The following is a 12,021-nucleotide window of genomic DNA, read 5'->3' on the forward strand; positions in this document are numbered from 1 at the left end:
AAATCAGGCTCACAGAAAACAGGCAACAGAAGTTGTCAAGCCTCTTGCAGGATTTTCCCAGTGTATGAGGGGACATAGGCCTGCAAGGGAGTTCCTGGGTCCCAGCCCCGCTCCGGCAGGCAAAACCGGCATATCGTCCTGTTCGTAGACTTCGCAGGCTCTGTATTCTATCTAGTTAGGTGGTTTTCCCCCACTGCTCTGACGGGGAGGCTGCTTCAGAACCTCCCTCTTCTGATGGGCAGAAATCTTCTGCTAATTTCCAGCCCCAAATTAATTCCTGGCCAGTTTATCCCTGTGTGATCTTGTGACAACATTGTCCTTTAGCTTCGGTAGCTCTTCTCCCTCCCAGGTGTCTACTCCCGAGGTATTTACAGAGAGCAATGAGATACCCTCTCATCGTGCTAGGCTCAGCCAGCCAAGCTCTTTCAGTCTCCTCTGACAAGAGACACTCTCCATTCCCGGGAGCATCCTAGCTGCACTTCTCTGCACCTGTTCCAGTCTGAGTGTGTCTTTCTTGAATACAGATTAACAGAACTGGACGCATTAGTGCAGCTAGACTGGAAATCAGGCAGTACCTCAGGTGAAGCAAACCTCATAAGAACGGCCATGCTGGGTCAGACCAATGGTCCATCTAGCCCACTGTCAACAGTGGCTGGTGCAGAATGAACAGAACAGGGCAATTATCAAGTGATCTATCCCCTGTCGGCCATTCCCAGCTTCTGGCAAACAGAAGTAGGGACATCCAGAGCATGGGGTTGCTTCCCTGACCATCTTGGTTGGATGGACCTGTCCTCCCGCTTTCCCTCTAGAACTCGCCTCTTCCAGCAACTTCCCATTTCTCCCAATATCTTTTTGCTGCCCCACCTGCCCCCGCCCCTTATCTTCTCCCCGGTGGGTCTCCCAAGCCCTCCCCCACACTTTCCATCCATTTCCTCTGCCTCCCCTTCTGCCCCAGGCAGCCAGAGCCCACTGTGCTAAGCAAGGGCCTCACGCGGCTACTGAGATGCTCCCCCACCGAGCTGCCGCATCTTCTGTCCTGTCCCGTAGCCATAGTGACTCCGCTTGGTGGCGTGTCATTGTGTATGAACGATGGGATGTGCTTGTGAATGATTTAGGGGGACCCATTTGCACAGAGGTGGGTGACAAACGGAATTTCCATCCTGAGGGAAATTCTCGTGTTTCGGGACCAAAAGTCAAAATATTTAGATTTCCCACAGAACAGAATTTCTCTTCCCCTCCGAAAAAAAAAAAAAAAAAAAAAAAAGATTTAGGTCAACCCAAAATGAAACACTTTCATTAGCTAGACTGCGGAGCTGATGCCTGGCATCATGGTAACTGTAGTTCTTGGTTCTTCCGCCCCTGTTCTCTCCTATAGGTCCTGATTCCCAGCTGGACTACATCTCCCATGACGCACTGCAGTGTCTTCCTACCACCAAAATACCACATAAGAACGCGCATGAGTGAGACACTGCAGTGCATCATGGGAGACGTTGTCTGGTCAAAGACCGGGGCAAATGGAACCAGAAGAACCCAGAACTACGATTCCCATGATATGCTGCAGTGGCCCCACGGGCAAACCAAAATGAAAACGTTTCATTCTGGGTTGACTGAAAATAAACATTTGAGTCAATTTCCGCAATGGAAAAATCTCATCCGAAGTGACCTTTCCCTGCAGGAAATTTTGCTTTCGACACAATCAGATTTTCCATAAGGGAAAACTTTGAGTGGGAATTTTTCCAACCAGTCCCACTTGTGTCATCCGCATTAACCGAGTGGGGCTCTCTGTCTGCCTCTGGTGCCTACGCTATGGAACAGCGTCTACAAGTCTCTTACAGGTGCAACCTCCACAGGCTTTTAAGATCCTGAGGTCTCGCTTCCAATCCCTGTTCTCCACCCAGCCCAGGGTTTTGTTGCATTTGTCTGCGCCCTAATACCGAGAAAGCGAATAAGGAAAAAGGACGCACAGGTTGTTGAATATGGTACCGTTGGTCCACTTCCAGGGCTGGCCCAGGCCTTGCTCCCTCTGGAGGCCAATCCAGCGGTAAGGGATCCCCCTATAGCGCAGCATGAAATTCTGTGGATAAGAACACACACATTATATCCTTATCTGTATTACAGCCACCTTAACAGGGATCAGGGCCCCCATGTGCTAGGTGCTGTACACGCGAAGAAAGCTGGTCCCTCGTGTTAGGATATAGATATCCAGGCCTGTCTGTAAAGGCCTATACTCTAAGAATTTAGGTGTATTCTTATCACTTAGCTAGTTATAGAGATATAAAAGAAAGAATCAAAATCACTGTCTGCCGGTGTAAGGGCCTTCTCTCACTGCGACAGTCTGAGGCCCTGTTCTTAGGCTAAGGCCTTTGGCTAAGCAACAGAGGTAGCTATAAGCTGGGAAGCGACCGGTCACCTCCTCACATTCCAAACTAGTCACATTGAAAGAAGGTGCTATTGGGCTGTTAGGAATACAATCCTGTCCTGATAGTTCCTATCACCTCCAGAGAAAGGGAAGTGCCTAGAAGATGTAAAAGGAAACTTAGTTTGATAGCATCCTGTCTGGCAAGAACTCACTTATCAATAGCCGGGATGTGAAATCCTCACTTCTGTATTGTTTTATCACTGTAGTCCCCATTTCTCCATTGTTTGTCTGTATAATCTCTGTCTGGTTCTGTGATTATTTCTTTCTGCTGTATAATTAATTTTGCTGGGTGTAAACTAATTAAGGTGGTGGGATATAATTGGTTAAATAATCATGTTACAATATGTTAGAATTGGTTAGTTAAATTTCAGGAAAATGATTGGTTAAGGTATAGCTAAGCAGAACTCAAGTTTTACTATATAGTCTGCAGTCAATCAGGAAGTAAGGGGGGCGGGAATGGGAACAGGGAATGGAGATGGGGAAATTGGAATCATGTTTGGCTAAGGGGGGAAATGGGAACAGGGACACAGGTGGGGCTCTGTGGTGTCAGAGCTGGGAAGGGGGACACTAAGGAAGGAAACTGGAATCATGCTTGCTGGAAGTTCACCCCAATAAACATCGCATTGTTTGCACCTTTGGACTTTGGGTATTGTTGCTCTCTGTTCATGCGCGAAGGACCAGGGAAGTAAGTGGGTGAAGGAATAAGCCCCCTAACACCTCACCCAAAGAGCTTCCAGTCAAACTACACAGGACAAAGCAGTTTATCCAAAATGATTTTTGCCACAGGAAAATTTATTTAAAAAAACCAAACCAAATACCGCCCCCCACCCCCATTTCAAAACTAGGGGATTTCCTCCCATTTTCTTACAGTTTCCCAACTTTTGGGAATCACAGAAATGCAGGGCTGGAAGGGACCTCAAGAGATCATCAAGTCCAGCCCCCTGTGCTTAGGCAGGACAAAATAAACCTAGACCATCCCTGAGGGGTGTTTGTCAGACCTGGTCTTTAAAAGCTCCAATTAAGGGGATTCTATAACACCCCCTTAGCAGCCTGTTCCAGAGCTTAATTACCCTGAGAGTTAGAAAGTTTTTCCTAGTATCGAACCTACATCTCCCTTGCTGCAAATTAAGCCCATTGCTTCCTGTCCTGCCTTCAGTGGACATGGAGAACAACCGATCAGTGTCCTCTTTATAAAAGCCCTAAACATACTGGAAGACTGTTATCGGGTCCCCGCTCAGTCTTCTCTTCTCGCGACTAAACATGCCCAGTCTTTTAAACCTTTGCCCAAAGGTCAGGCTCTGTCAACCTTTCATCACTTTTGTTGCTCTCCTCTGGACTCTCTCCAAATTGTCCATGTCTCTTCTAAAGTGCGGCACCCAGAACTGGACACAATACTCCAGCTGAGACCTCACTAGTGCCCATAGGCACCAAGCTTCTCCAGCGCCGGTGGGGGCTTGCGCCCCCCCCAGCCCCACCCCAACCCCTTCCTCAAATCCCCGCCTCCTCCCCTGAGTGCACCCTGTTTCCCCTCCCCTCACCCCCCCAGGCTTGCCGCGCGAAACAGCTGTTTGGCACGGCAAGCCTGGGAAGGAGGGGTGAGAAGCGGAGCGCTCAGGGGAGGAGGCGGAGCGGAAGCAGAGGTGAGCTGGGGTGGGGTGGGGGGAAGCTGCCGGTAGGTGCTGAGCACCCACCAATTTTTCCCCATGGGTGCTCCAGCCCCAGAGCACCCACGGAGTTGGCACCTATGCCAGTGCCAAGTAGTGCCTCCCATGTCTTACATACAACACTCCTGGTCATGCACCCCAGGACGATATTAGCCTTGTTCTCAGCTGCATCACATTGTCGATTCAGATTTAATTTGTGGTCCACTGTAACCCCCAGATCCTTTTCAGCCGTACGACCGCCTAGCCAGGTATTCCCTATTTTGTCTCCATGGATTTGGTTTTTCCTTCCTAGGTGAAGTACTTCGCACTTGTCTTTATTGCTGGTTCAATGATATAGATCTAGGTAGATCTAGGTATATAGGCATATACTGCTGAGATGAAAACGTTCCTTTCTTTTTCAGGGTAACATTTGCACTGGTTTCCTTTTTTGGAAATAGGTTTTTATTTCTACTTCTTTTAAAGGCAGGTTTCCACACCTCCTTCCCACGCTTTTTACTTTTCCTCCCTTTTTCTCTTTATAAAGTGATGTGGAAAAAGGCCAAAAAAAAAAAAAAGAAGGGAACCCAAAATTTTGAAAAATGAGATTTTGGAGTTAAAAAAACAAAACAAACAACCCCCAAACTGAAATGACATTTGAAGTTAAAAATGAAATGAAAAATTGGGGGGGGGGTCAACTTTTTTCTATTAAAAAAAAAGTCAAATCCTGTCCCTGAATTTGCATTTTACAACCAGCTCCGCAGGAGATTCAGTTCCTCGAATCTAGAAGCTGCCTTAGGCCTTCAGGGGGCGCCAGGCTCTGGCGTGTCCCTAGCTGTGGTTATGAAGGTGCGTGTCTCTTCCTTACCAGCTCCGTCAGGGAATCAATCGAAGCCAGGGAGGCGTTGAGGGAAGAGCAGTGGCTCTGGCTCGTGCTCCAGTTCCCTTCAGTCTCTGAGAAGTGGTAACAGTTCCCTTGGTATCCAACCCAGCCGTCCGGGCATGCAGCAGTGACGTGGGGCGGGCAGCGTGGGCAGGGAGGAGTCTTCTTGGCTGAAAATAAGTGAGTAACACAGTGGTGAGAGATGGACCTCTCCCTGGTGTCTGTCTCCGCGTGGGAATCCCGGCCAGAGAGAGCACTAAGCCCCACACGTCTCAGGCCTGGGTTGTCGTTTTGCATAGATCCCGAGACCAGAAGGGACCATTGTGATCTTCTTGTCTGACCTCCTGCATCACACAGGTCTTAGAACTGCCCCCAAAATAATCCCTCGAGCAGAGCTCTTACAGCAACGTCCCACTGTGGTTTAAAAACTGTCAGTGATGGAGAATCCACCGCGCCCCTTGGTAAATCGTTCCGATGGTGAATAACGCTCTCTGTTAACAGCTGATGCCTTATTCCCAGTCTGAATTTGTCCAGCTTCAACTTCCAGCCATTGGATCGTGTTAGACTGAAGAGCCCATTGTTAAATATTTGTTCCCCAAGTAGGTAGTTATAGCCTGGGATCAAGTCGCTCTTTAACCTTCTCCTGTAAATAGATGGAGCTCTTTGAGTCTATCGCTATAAAGCAGGTTTTAATCCTTCTTGTGGCTCAACTCTGACCCTTCTCCAATTTATCAACATCCTTCTTGAATTGTGGGCACCAGAACTGGACACAGGATTCCAGCAGCGGTCGCACAAGGGCCAAATCCAGAGGTAAAATAACCTGTCTTCTCCTACTCGAGATTCCCCTGGTTATACATCCCAGGGTTACATTAGCTCTTCTGACCCACCGGGAGCTCGTGTTCAGCTGATTATCCCCCATCACCCCCAAACCTTTGTCAAAGTCCCTGCTTCCCCGGACAGAGCCCCCCATCCTGTATGTACGGCCACCATTTGCATGGGTTGGCTGGGGAGGACAGGGTGGAGCTACGATGGCATCATGACACACTGTACCCTGGCATCCAAATGGGCCCATCCGCCATCTTAACTTCCGGCACCGTCAGGGTTGGACCCATTCTGTCAGGCAAGAGGTGAAAAATGGGAAGGGTGGGTGCATTTCATGGACTCCCCCTTGACGTACCCTCCTCAGTGCACACATGTGATGGCTGCCACACCAGGGCTAGAACTGGGGCCCTTCACAGCTAAGAGCGGGACCCGTAATGTGGGAGCCGAGAGCCCCTAGGCGGGGGTATAACAACTCATGTTCTCTGTGGCTGGGCCCAAAGGCCGGCCTGTCACACTTGCTCGCTGAGGCTTTCCACGCAGGCGAGTGAAGCAGCCACAAAAACTGAGGGGCTACTCTCATCGTCCGTGGGGGGGTTCTGTGGAGCTGAGTGCGTCCCAGAGCTTGATTTTCCCAGAGCAATTCCTGATGGCTCTGGGTGGGGTTGCGGGTGCTGGGAATCTAGGCCCTTCCTCTTTGGGGGAAAAGGGTCTGGAGAGAGATTTCCCCTCTGAAAAGGGGCATGTGCTTCCACAGAGGTGTCAGACCAGGGCAACAACAGGGTGGGAAACGCAAGTGGGCCCTGTGACCTTGGGGCTCGGACAAGCGGTGAATGAAGAATACGTGACAAGGGAATGAGAATCGGCAGGGTTAGGAATGACCCTTCACTCACCCGCCAGCGCAATTATGGTGATGATCAAAGCTGTGATGACGACAGTAACGGTAATTGGGATCCGTTTATCTTTAATGCATTTTAGGCTGAAATCTGCAAAATAAAAAAAATAAATGAAAAGACACGAAAGCAGATGAAGGCAGGCAGCAAACATATATCAACAGCACATGCTGCCGGTGTGTGAAAACGGTCCTGTTTTGCTAAGTGCTTCCGTGAGTGGATAAATCTAGCTGACGATGATCAAGGGCATGGAACAGCTTCCATACAAGGAGATGAAGTGGGCTGTAGACCACGAAAGGTGATGCTCAAATAAATGTGTTCGTCTCTAAGGTGCCACAAGTCCTCCTGTTCTTTTTGTGGGTACAGACTAACACGGCTGCTACTCTGAAACCGTACAAGGAGAGACTACAAAGATTAGGGCTGTTCATCTTAGAAAAGAGACGACTAAAAGGGGGTGTAGGATCATAGAATCATAGAATATCAGGGTTGGAAGGGACCTCAGGAGGTCATCTAGTCCAACCCCCTGCTCAAAGCAGGACCAATCCCCAACTAAATCATCCCAGCCAGGACTTGGTCAAGCCTGACCTTAAAAATAACTAAGGAAGGAGATTCCACCACCTCCCTAGATATATAGATAGGATTCCACCACCTCCCTAGATAGGACAGAAGTCTATAAAACCATGAACGGTGTGGAACAAGTGAATAGAGAAGTGTTATTTACCCAGCGCCTGGCACAATGGTGCCCTGATCTCAGCTGGGGCAGGGACTCTCTCCCCCTGTGGGTCTGTGCAGCGCACAATGGGGCTCAGCTGCTGTCTCTAGGTGTTACCATATTATACCTAATAAATAATATAATTTTTTACCTACATCTCTTCTCCTTTCTGCCACTGGTCTGTGCAGCATTGAGACATTCGCTCCTCTACCTACCAGAAAGCAAAAGAAACTGTCATTTAAGGTCAGATCATACAGTCCCCTCCACGCAGGGCCCAGTGCTGTGTATGAAGTCCAGGCCTTTTGAATGCATCCATCACTGCTTCCCCTCCCCTCGCACATCCCAGAGTGACTGGCAGTCCCCAGATCTTGCTATCCTCACCCCACACAGCCCGGCCTTAGCCTGATTGAGGGGCTTCAAGCAGATCAGAGAGCATGGTAATGCATTTGACAAATTGTGTGCCATGTCCCCCTCTAGTGGCTGGCAAGAGGATAATATCTCTGCCAACATTTTTGTTAGCATTATAATAATTCGGGCTCTTCCTGTTCTCCATAGAAATGTGCAAACCCTCTCGGAATTCTTGCTAAGTTCTTGGCCTTAACATCATCAGTTGATGTCACCTCGCAGTGAGTTCCACCGCCTAATTACCCAGTGCGTGAAAAATTGTTTCCTCTGATCCGTTTTGAAGTTCTCACCTTTCCGTTCCATTCCTTTGTGCTTTGTGCTTGACACAGATCTACCTTCTCTAGCCCATCCATTATCCTGTCCCTTGTACCCGTCTCCTCTCCAAGGTAACGGCCTCAGTCTTTTCAAGCTCTCGTCACAGGAGAGGTTTCCCAGGCCCTTGATCCTTCTCGTCACCTCTCTCTGAACCCCTCTAGTCTACAATATCCTTTCCGAGATGGGGTGCACACAGTATTCCAGATTTCAAGCCTTTCACTACACCAGATCCCCTGTTGGCCAGAGTCCTTCAGGGTGGAAAAGACCCAAATTGCCAACATAAAAAACAAGCATGAACCAAAGAGCAACAAAAACTCCTTGTATCCTGTCTTTATCCCCCATAAAAATGAGGAGGTAACCCAGCCACCATATTTTTGTCCCTCTGCCAGTCGCACCACAGGCTCCCTTTTGATTAAGACCAAAGTATTTCTTATTTACTGGTATCGCTTGTCACTTCGGCGCTCTCTTCGGCCATTTTCTGGACAATCAGCACCGAGACTGCTGTGTCTCCACCTACCAGGAAGGAACAGAGACGGTCACTCAGGGTGGGTTATTTTAATTATGCACTTCTCCTTTAAAGCCGTCAGAACATGCCAAATGCAACAGACAATGCCCGGTCCAACCTCTCACTGTGCCAACTAGGTGTTTTCAGTGCATCCGTCACCACGTGAGACCCACGTGGCTTCCCCCAGCCTTAATATCCTCAAATACCCAAACAGTCCCCACCCCTCCTTCAGAGATTTTAAGTCCTGAAAAAGGGCTGTCGATCAATTGCAGTTAACTCACGCGATTAATTAAAAAAAAACAACTTAATCACGATTAAAAAACTTAATCGCAATTAATTCCGCTGTTAAACAACAGAATACCAATTGAAATTTATTAAATATTTTGGATGTTTTTCTACATTTGCAAATATATTGATTTCTATTACAAGGCAGAATACAAAGGGTACAGTGCTCACTTTATATTATTATTTTTGATTACAAATAACTGCACTGTAAAAAGGATAAACAAAAGAAATGGCATTTTTCAATTCACCTCATGCAAGTACTGTAATGCAATCTCTTTATCGTGAAAGTGTAACTTACAAATGTAGATTATATTTTGTTACATAACCGCACTCAAAAATAAAACAACATCAAACTTTAGAGCTTACAAGTCCTACTTATTGTTCAGCCAATCGCTAAGACAAACAAGTTTGTTTACATTTATGGGAGGTAATCATAGAAGATTAGGGTTGGACGAGACCTCCTAGTGTGTGCTGTAATAATTAAATTGTCAGTATTAAAATGTTTTCTAAAAATATTGTGCTGTTTCCTGTACATACGTTTCCTGTCCATTGTGGTCTGACCTTTCTGTGGTTTAAAATACTATGGGGCTACAGTAAGGATACCATTGTTAAAGTTGTAAAACATTTTCCATTTTAACCTCAGTTTTTACAACCACTATCCTATATCGGGGCTAGATTGAATCTCCACTGCATTATACCAGTTTTACTCAGGAGCTACTCAATTAAGTTACTCTGGCATAAAACTGGTGTAATGCAGTGGAGAATTAGACCATAAAATATTAAGAAAAACTTTTTTCAGCCTGAAATTTTGTATAGTAAGTCATAGGTCTGTTGAGAATTTTTGGAGAAACTTTGAGGATAGTTGAACAAGCCATTTGTAAGTTATGAGTCTTTGAAATATTATTTGTTTTTCACATTTTTAAAATAGTTCTAACTTTAACTGCTCATAATTCAAAAGTGGCTTGGGCTAAATACGTTTTACATATTTATCGTCGCTTGTACGTAGGTCTAGCTTTACTGTTTGGAATTAATAAATCTTTAGTTATTTAAGTTTTGGTTTTGTAGGGTATTTTCCTGTGAACATTATAGGTTCTTTATGCTACCATGCAGTATTTAGGAACTTAACATGGAAACCCACAGACATTGTAATTTCCATGATCTTGAAAGTAGGCATTGCAGTCTATGGTGCTTCCCTGTGGAGATTGTAAATTCTGACATGAGAAGGAAAAGAGGAAGTCTGGGTGCACTTGAACAACTGGTAGGAAAGGAGGATCTAATCCCAAAAAGGGTGTCTAGATGATGATCAATAAAGGTACAATAGGAGTCCCTATGGACTTTATATGCTCCAGTTTGAGATGTAAAATTAGCTATGTATTTGCCACCTTAAGAAACTGTTCCATATTAATATAAAAATGGATTATGCTTTTCTTGTTCTATTTGCATTTGAGGTTGTAAAAGTTTTATATGTATAATATAGCGTACGACTGCGAACTATTAGGAGAAGAAACCTGAACAGATAATATAGCCAAATAATAGTGTCATGACTGGGCATGGGTGGTCTGACCTAGTGGTGAGAGCAGGAATCAGACTGGGTCAGATACCAGGAGGTCAAAGTCCAAGACAGGTCAGAGGGCAAAACCCAGACTCAGATGTCAGGCAGGGTGAGGTTACTAGGAGAGGAGGAGGACCAGGTTGCAGGGTCTGCAGTCCTAATCTGCATGGACAACTTCCTGTTCCTGTGCTTGGGTTAAATAGAAGCTGGGGACCAATCAGGATCCCCTAATGTTCCACCAATCAGATTCCAGGACTGGAGTCCTCTGTCAGAATTCAGCTGCTGTTCTGGCAGCAGGTCACTGGGTGGCAGGTTGGAATTGCCTAGCTTGTAGGGGTCCTGTAGACTACTGTTCAAGACTCATGTTTCCTGATAAATAAATACACTTTCCAGATAAAATACAAATAAGGTTACAATATTAGATCTGCTAAGAACTGTTTTAGCACATATGTGGGTTTTTTTTAAATTAAAATGTCTTGAAATCCAAGAAATACTAACCTAAATCTCTAGAATCAATAAACAAACATTGAAAGCCCTGGCTGGGATGATTTAGTTGGGGATTGGTCCTACTTTGAGCAGGGGGTTGGACTAGATGACCTCCTGAAGTCCCTTCCAACCCCGATATTCTATGATTCTATGATGAAGTGAGCTGTAGCTCACGAAAGCTCATGCTCAAATAAATTGGTTAGTCTCTAAGGTGCCACAAGTCCTCCTTTTCTTTTTGCGAATACAGACTAACACGGCTGCTACTCTGAAACTAGTGAAATAATGTTTCCTAATATCCAACCTAGACCTCCCCCACTGCAACTTGAGACCATTGCTCCTTGTTCTGTCATCTGCCACCACGGAGAACAGCCTCGCTCCATCCCTTTTGGAACCCCCCCCTTCAGGTATTTGAAGGCTACTATCAAATCCCCCCTCACTCCTCTCTTCTGCAGACTAAACAATCCCAGTTCCCTCGGCCTCTCCTCATAAGTCATGTGTTCCAGCCCCCTAATCATTTTCATTGCCCTCTGCTGGACTCTCCAATTTGTCCACATCCTTTCTGCAGTGGGGGGCCCAAACTTGATCCAATACTCCAGATGTGGCCTCACCAGTGCCCAATAGAGGGGAATAATCACTTCCCTCGATCCGCTGGCTATGCTCCTACTAATACAGCCCAATATGCCGTTAGCTTTCTTGGCAACGAGGGCACACCACTGACTCCTATCCCGCTTCTCATCCGCTGTAATCCCCAGGTCCTTTTCTGCTGCCTGCTTCTTATTTGTGATGAAACTGATAACAGGCATTTGCATGGCACTTTTGTAGCTGGCCTTGCAAGGTATTTACGTGCCAGATATGCTAAACATTCATATGCCCCTTCATGCTTCGGCCTCCATTCCAGAGGACATGCTTCCATGCTGATGACGCTCGTTAAAAAAATAATGTGTTCATTAAATTTGTGACTCAACTCCTTGGGGGAGAATTGTAGGTCTCCTGCTCTGTTTTACCTGCATTCTGCCCTATATTTCAAGCCCTAGCAATCTCGGATGACGACCCAGCATGTGGTCATGTTAAGAACACTTTCACTGCAGGTTTGACAAAATGCAAAAA

The 12,021-nt window shown here is 46.5% G+C and overlaps 1 protein-coding gene across 9 annotated transcripts in view; it reads right to left on the bottom strand.

Annotated features, from left to right (window-relative positions):
- The window catches only part of LOC140897805 (C-type lectin domain family 2 member B), a 42,651-nt gene that overhangs the window by 460 nt on the left and 30,170 nt on the right, over positions 1–12,021 (bottom strand). For all 9 annotated transcript variants that reach the window (XM_073310890.2, XM_073310889.2, XM_073310891.2 and 6 more), the window contains 5 exons: positions 8,525–8,599; positions 7,518–7,577; positions 6,655–6,747; positions 4,928–5,112; positions 1,965–2,074 (listed from right to left, as the gene is read on the bottom strand). In XM_073310890.2, the coding sequence (XP_073166991.2) occupies positions 1,965–2,074; positions 4,928–5,112; positions 6,655–6,747; positions 7,518–7,577; positions 8,525–8,599 (523 nt within the window). The remainder of the gene's footprint in view (positions 1–1,964; positions 2,075–4,927; positions 5,113–6,654; positions 6,748–7,517; positions 7,578–8,524; positions 8,600–12,021) is intronic.

Source organism: Lepidochelys kempii, chromosome 14 (genome assembly GCF_965140285.1).
Source record: "Lepidochelys kempii isolate rLepKem1 chromosome 14, rLepKem1.hap1, whole genome shotgun sequence".
NCBI classification, from domain to species: Eukaryota; Metazoa; Chordata; order Testudines; family Cheloniidae; genus Lepidochelys; species Lepidochelys kempii.